The sequence below is a fragment of the Toxorhynchites rutilus genome, chromosome 2 (genome assembly GCF_029784135.1).
Source record: "Toxorhynchites rutilus septentrionalis strain SRP chromosome 2, ASM2978413v1, whole genome shotgun sequence".
Taxonomy (NCBI): domain Eukaryota; kingdom Metazoa; phylum Arthropoda; class Insecta; order Diptera; family Culicidae; genus Toxorhynchites; species Toxorhynchites rutilus.
This window is the reverse complement of record NC_073745.1, coordinates 300,752,327-300,765,054: the sequence shown is the minus strand read 5'-3', so window position 1 is coordinate 300,765,054 and position 12,728 is coordinate 300,752,327. Positions and strand designations below refer to the sequence as shown.

Here is a 12,728-nt window from a genome sequence, read left to right as displayed (position 1 = left end):
GCCTCTACATTTTACATGCTGATTTCCCCCAGAAACCTTGGATTTGAAATCTCTGTTAGGGAATACATGTCGGTGAGAATAAAAGCTCCCCCTACTTTCATGTATCTGCGATGCCGATTTCCCCCAGGCAGCTTGGTTTTGATGTCTCTGTTAGGGACCCGCCGCATGTGTCGTCAATTTCGACCTATCAGAAGTGGGTATTTCCGTTAGGATAGGAGTTGAGATTTTTCAATTGTTCGATAGTTAGTTTCATGACATATATTGTTTTAGTCAATGTAAAAAATTGTTATGGAGTGCCGAAATTGAATGACGCAAAAATCTCATCAATCCATCATAAAATGACTGAGCAATAAGCATTTGAAATTGGACAATTTTCACGGTGCGTTCGATTTTCGATTTTCAATTTATACCCCAATATGTTCCCGAAAGACGTAATCCTACGTCAAAAGAGTTTACGAAATACAGTTCAATGCTTTCTAAAATAATATCCAAAATAATAATAAAACACAAATTGATTTTTTCATAATTTGTTTGCCAGGATCTGATGAGTATGTGAATTTGGCAGTTGTTCTGAGGTTATTGATTTTCACCAATTCTTAAATCGCTTCTAGATTGAAAGTACAGTAATTTACACTTATCTCGGCATTTAGCTAATTGGACGGACCTGTGATGCGACATATTTAGTTGGACATTTTTGTAAACATAGAGTTCGGGGTCCAAATTATGACCCCACATTGAAAGTCGACACTATACCACTGTCATCGCAAATGTTCAATTACAGGTTAAAATTACCTCCAATCCGACACTGAGTGGTGGTAATGCGACGTGCCATTGAATGTAATTTACTGTACAATATGTCACAGGCTGGATGGGAAGAAATTTTCCAACTGTGAAAGCTGTGGCGAGTGGCAAACGCAATCGCTAATCAGAAAGGTTTAGCCGAACAAGATGGGGATATCGAGTGATAACAAAAAAAAATAAACTCTTTAGATTGAAGATAATTTTGTGATCCTGAAAAGGACCCTTTTTAGCCTGCATGTGAATCCAACGAGCGAACAAATCGTAATGAATGTATTTTTTTGCCATCGCTGCCTTTTAACGCTCATTCGTTCGTCTCGTTGGACTCGCCCCTCTGGCTGAGTCTGCCGATTTGTCTCTATACTGTGAGTGTGTACCGCTAGAGTATAAAACACGCGGACCCCAAAAAAATATCTTATTTTCTTTCAAACCGTGAACCCGTGTGGTTGAACGGCATCGGCATCGTGGACGTAACAAAGGAGAACAAGTTGAGGGAAAGGCAAAGTCTCACTCGAGCCGTGCAGGTCTCCAGTTCCCTGTTGGTCGCATTCACTGATTGCTCCGCAAGGGTAACTAGGCCGAACGGATTGGTGCCGGAGCAACAGTATACCTAACAGCGATTATAGATTTTCGGCCGTCGGAGTGCTCGAGTTGGCTTGCAAAGCTGCTCACGACAATCAGAAAACCCGCATCAAGAACAGAGCAGCTTCGGTTCGGCGCTCATCAAGGCAACAATTAGTTTCAGTGAGTGGCAAAGTGTTTCTCCGGCACGTCGCATTAAATGTAATTTACTGAACAACATGTCACAAGCTGGATGGGAAGAAATTTTCCAACTGTGAAAGCTGTGGCGAGTGGCAAACGCAATCGCTAAACAGAAAGGTTTAGCCGAACAAGATGGGGATATCGAGTGATAACAAAAAAAATAAACTCTTTAGATTGAAGATAATTTTGTGATCCTGAAAAGGACCCTTTTTAGCCTGCATGTGAATCCAACGAGCGAACAAATCGTAATGAATGTATTTTTTTGCCATCGCTGCCTTTTAACGCTCATTCGTTCGTCTCGTTGGACTCGCCCCTCTGGCTGAGTCTGCCGATTTGTCTCTATACTGTGAGTGTGTACCGCTAGAGTATAAAACACGCGGACCCCAAAAAAATATCTTATTTTCTTTCAAACCGTGAACCCGTGTGGTTGAACGGCATCGGCATCGTGGACGTAACAAAGGAGAACAAGTTGAGGGAAAGGCAAAGTCTCACTCGAGCCGTGCAGGTCTCCAGTTCCCTGTTGGTCGCATTCACTGATTGCTCCGCAAGGGTAACTAGGCCGAACGGATTGGTGCCGGAGCAACAGTATACCTAACAGCGATTATAGATTTTCGGCCGTCGGAGTGCTCGAGTTGGCTTGCAAAGCTGCTCACGACAATCAGAAAACCCGCATCAAGAACAGAGTAGCTTCGGTTCGGCGCTCATCAAGGCAACAATTAGTTTCAGTGAGTGGCAAAGTGTTTCTCCGGCACGTCGCATTAAATGTAATTTACTGAACAACATGTCACAAGCTGGATGGGAAGAAATTTTCCAACTGTGAAAGCTGTGGCGAGTGGCAAATGCAATAGCTGAACAGGAAGGTTTAACCGAACAAGATGGGAACATCGAGTGATAACAAAAACACAACACCAAAGGTTCTTCTCAGAACCATCAACATATTCATAAAGAGTAAACAGTAAACTAATCCATTTTTCAGGTAGATAGGTAGGTATTGACGTAAGAGAAGAAAATAAAACAATATATTTAAAATATATATTTAACAAAAGCTGTCCCCTTTGTATAGTCCTACGTCACTCCGGTTATGTCCCCTACATTACCCACCCGTCTTTTTTTTTCCCAAAATAACAAAAGTTGCTTCACTCTCTATGCTATAACTCACGAACCAATCGACCGATTGCTGTCAAATCTTGACACGTACCCATTGAAAGATGGTGCTTTGTGAAAGTCAAGCTGATTTTTGCAAAAGGTGCCATATAGACGTCAACCTTACGGACTTTTCAGCCGAACTGTTACTATATTATAGAGAAAATATATTTGAAATGTAAACCGGAATTTTCCTTTAAAGTTTTTGCTTTCTGAGAGTGCTTATTCTACCCATTCCCATTTTCGCTTCAAACCCAACAGAACAAGATGCTACATACCTCAACGCGAATGACAATTGGAGTAATAACACCTAATACCATATTAAGAGCATATGGGAAATTACTCTTTCGAATATACCTCCACTTTTTAAATTTTTCTCACCACATGAACCCTCATTGGGTGAAAATGAAGACAACAAAACAGACAGCTTACATCGGAAGATCCGACCTCGAGCGGGAACACATATTGTATTTGACGTAGGAGTATGTCTTACATCAAGGGTGCCAAATCGGAAAACAGGTAACGTTTTTATGCCATATAGTTAACGTTAATAACTATTTTCGCTGCGAACAGATTTTAACGATGTGCATACCAATCGAATCGGAAATTTTCTAAGATTTGTTTCATATGCTATACATTACAATCCCATAGTCTGTATATGGTTTAAATTGATGAAAAATGGAAGCGTTCCCATTTACCCATACATTTCTTCTGTCCATTTGTGTGCTTTCCCGAACAGAGCTGTCAATATCGGGCAAATTATGCAGCCGCTAGAATAGAAACAACGAAGGGGGATAGCGAAAAAAGAATATTTGAGAAGTAAACTCCACCCTTGCATAGTAAGTAAACTGTCGCTGGCGTATAAGTATAGCATCTGCTCTGAGGAAAATTCTCAGAAAAAAAGTAGTCGCGTAGTCCTACGTCCTAAGCGGTCGTGTCTCGGATACAACCCCTCAATTTTTTTTACATGCAAACTGATTGAAATCCAATTAAATACACTTGAAAGTTGCAAAATAGAATAAGCTTTCGTTTTAAGAACTTGTTACGAAAACATGCTTCTTTCTTTCTTTCTTTCTTTCTTTTTAAGAGGCCTTAAACTTTGAAGTTCATTCGCCTCTAAGAGCTTGAATTATTCAATAAATAAACATGGTCATATTGCCCCGTATGGTGGCCCATTTTGCCCCGTAGTGTTTACGATCGACGGACATGAAACACATTTTTAAAAGTGTAAATTTTGCAAATAAATCTTTTTTAAAACGTATTCATACAATCTACATCGATCAATAAGTTTCGTGATGTCGTGATGTTTTAATATATAGCATAATTTATAGATGTTCCTACAAGATTTAGGACGTTTCGTTCTTAGGGGGACCATAGTGCACCTATCTACCCTATGTTTTGAAATATTCAAATACCTGAATTGAGCTGAAGTATAGCATGCGAGTAGGCGCATATTACTTACATTAGCAGTGTATTATTATTTTTGTCACCACTTTTATATATATATATATATATATATATATATATATATATATATATATATATATATATATATTGAGACATATTCTAGCTTAACATGAAGTGAATGTGAATTTCTTTCCAAAATAAGTGTTTCTTTTTCATGAGTTCGTTTACTATAATGTATTATAATTTTAAAAAACGAAAACTTTTCCATTTCAGATGATCTTGCATTCCCTGCGTTGTGAAATGATAACAACGCCATCCAAAGTAGTGCAGGGTTTCGTCCTCACTTCCTGTCATCCTTCTTCCTCTGGTCGACTAGTGACTCTCGCCCTTTTTGCCGGCTATTCGCTGGAAATCATCCATTTTCGTTGTCGCAATCGGCGACCCGATGAAGGCTAAATGGTCAATGATTGTGGTCTCATCGCCCGACTGATTGTCCTTCACAAACAGCTGAATGTTCTGCACGTTCTGGAACTTCACGAATCGCAGCTGAATCGGGGCTCCCGATTCTAGATCCTTCTGATCCACCACCAAATCCTGCACCGAAACGTACGATTCGGCCATGTCGAAATCGATGGTTCGCGGTTGGTTGATGAACAGTTTTACATTTTTCGGTCCGTGCGATGGCGGCGCCTTTAGTTTTATCGAATGAATCTTTACCACCTGATTGAAGGTTATCGAAATAATCAACTGCTCGTCGCAATCCGAAGCCAGATGACCAGTGTTCGAACTAAGCGCATTCGCCAGCGGATGATCATCCGATTCGTTCAGACACTCGCATTGATTTTTCTGGATGAAAGTGGCTAGATCCAACTGAAACGATTCAAATGGTTAAGAGTAATAATCCAGCTGCGTCTTATAGCTTTATCACTGAACCTACCAACCCATGACCGTAATCTTCGCCCGACTCATCAGCACTAGAAACGTAGTGCTTTTGGATTTTAGCTTCCAACCCATTGATATCGGCTCCCTGCATGCGGTCAACCTTTGTCTGGAAAACAGATTTTATTCTGTGGATTCGTTTCCAGTTTCGCATCAAACTTTACATCAACTTACCCTCGCCCGGTAAAAGATGAACGTCGGCATCGCCGACACACCCTGAGAGGATGCCGTTTCGGCGCATTTGTCAACGTCTACCTTCAGGAAGACAGCCTTTGGATACTTCGCCGGAAGCTGATCGAACAGAGGAGCAATGTTTCGGCAAGGTCCACACCTGAAATACGAATCAAATTTTATGAGAATTTACGATTTTTTTTTGTTGTAGACAAAAACGCTCACCAAGTGGCAGTGAAATCCACTACGACCAATTTTCCTCCCGCCGCGGACAATTCCGCCTGGAAGTGACCTTCGTCGTTTATCGCTTTGACGGCCATCCTAATCGATTAGAACCTACTATGAAAGATTATCAGTCCACTTGTTTGCTTGTAGGAAATCGTTAGGCGAATATCACAATGATTGTAATTGAACTCAACAACGGCAGACAAAATATGAGCGGACTGACGAAGATGACGAGAGATTTTTGCTTACCTGCAGGGAAATGTCAAAATGCCAAATTGGATTTCGTTTTCAAGCGGAGGTGGTGTTGCAATTTGCAGTGTTTTGTTGTTTTGGTACTAAAATGTAAAGAACATTTTTTTATGGGGGCCGAATCGTTTGCTAATAACTTTTCTGAATAAAAACTTCTCTTAAGGGGCTGTCCACATACTACGTGGACAACTTTTGGGGGGGTAGAGGTTACGAAAATGTCCAAGCTTGTTCACGGTGAGGAGGGAGGGGGTTTTAATACTGTCCACGTGGACACGTTAAGTATTTTTTGAAGTAAAACATACAAGTTAGTAGTCAAAATTGAATGAGATATGTTTTGTATTTACACGATTTTTTCACGTAGGACTACGTCTAACCGGAAGATATAGGGGGTGAAATGGAAATCTAGGCACTGAACAAGTAGGAAAAAATGCAAGATTTGGAACGCTTATAACTCGAGCATTTCTCAATAGATCGCAAAGGTTTTTGCATCAATTGATAGGAAATATAACTACGCATCTATCATAACGAATAACATTTCATTTTTCTTGAGATAAATAATTGAATAATTGTGAAATATCAAGCATTGTCCATATACACTATGTGCCCATTTTTGATTGGTCCATTTTGTGCTCCTCAAATCGTACCGACCAAAACGGGCAACCAGAGAAGCAGCGAAATAGAATGAAGCACGATTGGAAAGGAAAATGAAAAAAATGAACGAAACATTGGTCGCAGTCTCACACATGCGTAATTCTCGAGCCAGCCAGTCAGCTTAAAAATCCCCTCTCCGCTGCCGTAACGATCATTCTCATCCGAACCGTACACCACATCGTTTCGCATCACCTCACATCAACAAACCAACACAAGCAGTCATGGTTGGATATGGCAAAGGAGGAAAAGTGAAGGGAAAGGCAAAATCCCGCTCGAACCGTGGTGGTCTGCAATTTCCCGTAGGTGTATCCGCCAATTGCACCGGAAAAGGTAGCTAGGTCGAGCGCGTTAGTACCTGTGTACCAGTCCACCTAGCCGGCGTTATATAGTTTCGGCCGCCGGAGTGATCGAGTTGGCTGGCAAAGCTGCTCGCGACGATAAGAAAACCTGCATTCGGAACATAACACATTCGGTTCGGCGGATATCAAGACAACAGGCAGTTGCAGCGAATGGCGAGTGGCAAACGCAATCGCAAAACGGCATCAGGTAGCAGAAGAAAAAAGTTTGTTCTTTATACAAACTGCTTTGGTGGCAAATCCAGAACAAGGCGGCATCGAGGGCGTTCGAAATGGTTTTTTTCAAAACCACGAGTACTAAGTTTTCTTAATTGGAACCATTCCATAAAACAAGGCGCTTTTCAGGGCCATTAAACCTTCCATAAAAGAGTTTAGGAAATAAAGTTCAATGCTTTCTAAAACATTATCCAAAATAATAATAAAACACAAATTGATGTTTTCATAATTTGTTTGCCAGGATTTGATGAGTATGTGAATTTGGCAGTTGTTCTGAGCTTATTGATAGTTGGGGACTTTCCTGATTATTCAATTTTCACCAATTCTTAAATTGTTTCCAGATTGAAAGTACAGTAATCTACAATTAGTTCGACATTTAGCTAATTGGACGGACATGTAATGTGACTTATTTAGTTGGACATTTTTGTAAACATAGAGATCCAAATTATGATCCCACATTGAAAGTCGACACTATATCCACTGTCATCGCAAATGTTCAATTACAGGTTAAAATTACCTCCAATCCGGCACTGAGTGGTGGTAATGCGACGTGCCATTGAATGTAATTTACTGTAAAATATGTCACAAGCTGGATGGGAAGAAATTTTCCAACTGTGAAAGCTGTGGCGAGTGACAACAAATCGCTAAACAGGAAGGTTTAGCCGAACAAGATGGGAATATCGAGTGATAACAAAAACACAACACCAAAGGTTCTTTTCAGAACCATTAACATATTCATAAAGAGTAAACAGTAAACTAATCCATTTTTCAGGTAGATAGGTAGGTATTCACGTAGGTGAAGAAAATAAAACAATATATTTCAAATATATATTTAACAAAAGCTGTCCCCTTTGCATAGTCCTACGTCACTCCGGTTATGTCCCCGACATTACCCACCCGTCTTTTTTAACTTCACGCCCGCCCTGAGTACTCAGTATTCATCAATAAAAATACTGAACTGCCTGAAAGTGCTGCTCGGTCAAACATCCATATTTTTTCATCTGACTGAACCTGTTTCCTGAAATGTATATTCTGAAGGTAACGCACATGAACTAGGATCCAATTTATTCCAATCGGTAATAGAGGGCCATTAAATCCGCCAGGATGAAGACACCCAATAACAAGAAGAATGTTTGATTTTTTTAGTACAGTGGAACCTCGATTATCCACGAGCGGATGATCCGCGGTGTGGTTTATCCGCGGAAGTGAGTTCCATAGTAATTCTATGGACTTTCCCGGAATTGATCAGTGAGTGATAGGCTTTTGCTATTTTGTTTTGGTTATGGCTTTTACATTAATTGACCCCTGGTGTGTACGACTTTACAGATGCATAGTTTAATGATGCCTGTATTCGTAAAACTTAGTTATCATGCCGAAATATTTTTTTTTGTGTTCGAATCTCATTTTTAGTAATTTATTACGTTATCCGTGATTTTCGTAATCCGCGGAGGCCTTGCCGTACTATTCCACGGATAATCGGGGTTCTACTGTATTAAAAATCACGACTTAAAAATCGATTCAGTACTGCAGTAAATCGTGTTGCATGCTGAAGCAAATCATGAAACAGTAATCATATTAGATCCTAATAAAGAACATATTACATCATATTGAAATGTCAATGAAATGCTGATGCACGCGAAAGTTTTAACCGCTGTTGAATTAAATTTCAGATAGCCGCGCGAGATAGCTGGTGGATAATAATCCAGACGACCGCAGTTCGAACCCACATCGGAGCAGTTTTCACCAAACATCAATCTGTGTCATTTTAAACATTCATATTCCACTCCCAACATAAGTCAATCAATCAATTATTACTTCTACGAACATAAATACTCATATATAAAAATGGCGATTCGTGAGGTTATAATAAACATTTCACGAAAATATTTTGCGCCATTTGTTTTTTTTTTCTATGTCTGTAATAAATCGTATATGAGTATGGTAAAAGTCGTATTTGGTGCTTTGACAATTCATGAATATATTCATATTAGATCGCAATTCAATTCCAACATAATCGCTATTATAGCCGGTCAAAGTTGCATATTCATCCAAACAAATTCGGTAAGCATTTGCCATGTATGTATATGGCCTCCACTTTTGCATGCATATGCCAGTTAGGCGCATTATATGCCAACCAAATTTTAGGGCATATGATGTTATATATACGCTTGTTATGCGATTTAATGTTTGCTGGGCGTATCTCTGGAGATCTATTTCTTGCAATGATGTTGTTCTTCATTGATGTCTGGTAATTTTTGTAATGCGCTTCTTTTGAGTTGTCTGGAAAGTTCATGCTGCTTTCATGCACATGAATTAGTAGATTCGCTACAGATGTCGAAAATCACCGAAATCACAGAAACGAAACATCACGAAAAACATGCATGCAACATGCAAACATGCAACACTGCGTGGACTACATATTAACATATATTACGGAGCCCGATCGGATTTGACATATCGCAATCCGAACGAAATAAACTTTTGCATTCCGCTTTTCAAGGTTGCAACATACAATCCGATAGGATCTGACTCGATCAGATTAAGGGGGATAGAGACCGAATTTCGGACGTTTCTTCGAGCTCCGAAAAAGTAAAACAAAGAATATTTTTACCATCCATTATATCACTATTTGTTTATCTATCTTTCAACAATAAAACGAAAATTGAACGAAAAAAAAATATATCCATAATTAGAAGCTGATCAAGTGAGGGGGTTCAAAAAAATGTTGTGCCATGGCGTACAAGATTCCAGCACTTCTGGTTCTCTGAAACAAGCAAATCGAACAGATTCTGAATCAGTAAAGATGCCAGTATCACATGAACCTCGGACAAGTCAAAAACGTGTTTTTTGATAACATGGCGGAAATTTGAAGAAAAAAAATGCTGTTTAAAACATTTTTTTAAGTTTCTTGATTTTTTTAAAATAGTAAAGTTACAAAATTATGATTTTTTAAAGGTTCATGCGATAGAAAGATACATACAGATTGTATTCATATAAACATAGATCGGATAAGTAGAACTTGAGATATCGTGTAAGCCAGTTTGAAAAAAACATGTTTCGAGAAAAACGCGTTTGAAGTTAATTGTTATGGCCGTACTAGATAAGATATCGCATCACTAAAATGGCTATAACTTGGTAAATAATGAGATTTTCGAAAAGTCTTTCCTATGGTATATTCTTAAATGTCTGAATTAGAGAAATATGAAGAAAAGAAATTGATTTTTTCAAACTTCTAGAATAGAATACCCTCTTAAAGAACGCAACATTGTGCTAATTTCAAATCCGACCGGATTCCGGAATAAGGGTTTATTTTACCGAAAAAAACTTGAAGGGACTTATCTCAATCTGCGATTCGTTTCATAAACGCGACAAAAATACATATTTGTAACGAATTGGAAAGGGCAAATCATTTACAAGAATGTTGAGTTAAAAAACAGGAAGTGGGTTATATCTATGGTATAACCGCAAGGGTGACGTAGGACTATCGTTGATTTAGAGATCATTTGTTTGAAGTTGAATCTAAATCCATTCTGAATGAATGAATATATGAATATTTGGGGGACTTCGAAAACGAGAGCGTTACGTTGGAGGCATAAGGTTTTATGCATCCAATATAGGATACGAAAAACCTTGTTCTGAAGAATAATCTTCAGAAGATTTCCTGCTAACTGTACTTGATTGGCAAATCATAAACCCAAATGTATTATATGGATATTTTATGGATAGAAAACATTAAAATAAACTCTTTCGCTTGAATGTAATTTTCAATTCCAAGGGGAACTGGCAGATTATTTTCCAGCAACGATTAGATATTTCCACATTTTCCTCGATACTGGAAGCCCACCAGTGGTTAATGCTAATTCGATAACCATCTGTTAATAGCACTTGATTGAAACAAATTTGGTCACAGTGTTACATGGATATAAAACATTCAAATAAACTCTTTCACATGAATGTATTTTTAAATTCCCAAAGGAACTGGCAGATTATTTTCCGGATCTTTCTCGATGCTGAATGGCATCCAAACGGAAAGAATTCCGTGCGTGTATGTGTGTGTGTAATGGCTGCTTCGATGGTCACCTTCTCTTCTCCTGAAGGATCGGCTTGTCTGTGCTCCCTCACAGTTTCAAACAAACTGCTTGCGTTTCAGAGCAGATCTCGATCCTTCGCTGTCCAGCACCCTCAGCAACAATGTTGTTTTGTCGATGTCCTCACGAAAAATGAATGCGTCTCACCACCAGAATATCGCTTAAGTATGCTTTTTGTGCGTGATTGAATCGAGAGAAGGTGTGGTTTACGATGGCAATTTGGAAGGCAAACTAGAGGAGAATGAACTCTCTGAGCTCGGAACTTTCGGCGACTGAGCAATAATCGATTGCGGGCGCATACAATATTGGATACGGAAATATCCTACTGATAGGGAAGAATAATCTTCTGAAGCTATCCTGTTAATTGCGATTGATTGAAAAACCACAAAACCAAATGTATTTGATCACAGTGTTACATGGAAAGAAAACATTCAAATAAACTCTTTAACATGAATATATTTTGAAAATTCCCAAAGGAACTGGCAGATTATTTTCAGTAACGATTAGATATTTCCACATTTTCCTCGATACTGGAAGCCCACCAGTGGTTAATGCCAACTCGATAACTACCTGTTAATAGCCGCGCGTGTATGTGTGTGTAGCGATGTCTTCCCAGGGAACCGTTTGTGGCATCACTCTCCTCCTGATAGATTCCCTTCTGGCCTAGGGTGCACAAACAGGCTCTTGGTGACACCGTTCATCCGCGCTTTCATGATAAATAAAGAGCTTCACCGCAACAGCGACAACATGCTCCAATCGCTGTTCAATTAGAACTGAGTGGATTTCCGAGCGCCGCTCGCTTATATACCGATTGGTGATTTCAATAGCCTGTTTTGAAAGCAATTTTAAGACTATTGAAACAAGTTTTTGGATCAAAAACAGGAAGTGGGTTATATCTATGGTATAACCGCAAGGGTGACGTAGGACTATCGTTGATTTAGAGATCATTTGTATGAAGTTGAATCTGAATTCATTCTGAATGAATGAATATTTGGAGAACTTCGAAAACGAGAGCGTTACGTTGGAGGCACAAGGTTTTATGCATCCAATATTGGATACGGAAATATCCTACTGATGGGGAAGAATAATCTTCAGAAGCTATCCTGTTGATTGCGATTGATTGAAAAATCACAAAACCTAATGTATTTGGTCACAGTGTTACATGGATAGAAAACATTAAAATAAACTCTTTCATATGAATGTAATTTTAAATTCCCAGAGGAACTGGCAGATTATTTTCAGTAACGATTAGATATTTCCACATTTTCCTCGATACTGGAAGCCCACCAGTGGTTAATGCTAACTCGATAACCATCTGTTAATAGCACTTGATTGAAACATATTCGGTCACAGTGTTACATGGATAGAAAACATTCAAATAAACTCTTTCACATGAATGTATTTTTAAATTCCTAGAGGAACTGGCAGATTATTCTCCGGATCTTTCTCGATCCAAACGGAAAGAATTCCGTGCGTGTATGTGTGTGTGTGTGTGTGTAGCGGCTGCTTCGAGATCTTCCCGGGGAACCGTTTGTAGCATCACTCTTCTCCTGATGGATTCCCTTCTGGCCTAAGGTGCACAAACAGGCTCTTGGTGACACCGTTCATCCGCGCTTTCATGATAAATGAAGAGCTTCACCACAACAGCGACAACATGCTCCAATCGCTGTTCAATTAGAACTGAGTGGATTTCCGAGCGGCGCTCGCTTATATACCGATTGGT

General features: G+C 39.3%; 1 protein-coding gene across 1 annotated transcript; it reads right to left on the bottom strand.

Annotated features, from left to right (window-relative positions):
• Positions 1-4,329: 4,329 nt before the first annotated feature.
• LOC129768323 (thioredoxin-like protein 1) lies at positions 4,330-5,702 on the bottom strand. The gene is made up of 4 exons (XM_055769887.1): positions 5,446-5,702; positions 5,224-5,380; positions 5,048-5,158; positions 4,330-4,980 (listed from the first exon to the last, which is right to left on the bottom strand). Exons 1-4 carry the CDS (start codon positions 5,538-5,540, stop codon positions 4,483-4,485), a joined length of 861 nt encoding a protein of 286 aa, XP_055625862.1. The 5' UTR covers positions 5,541-5,702; the 3' UTR covers positions 4,330-4,482.
• Positions 5,703-12,728: the final 7,026 nt, after the last annotated feature.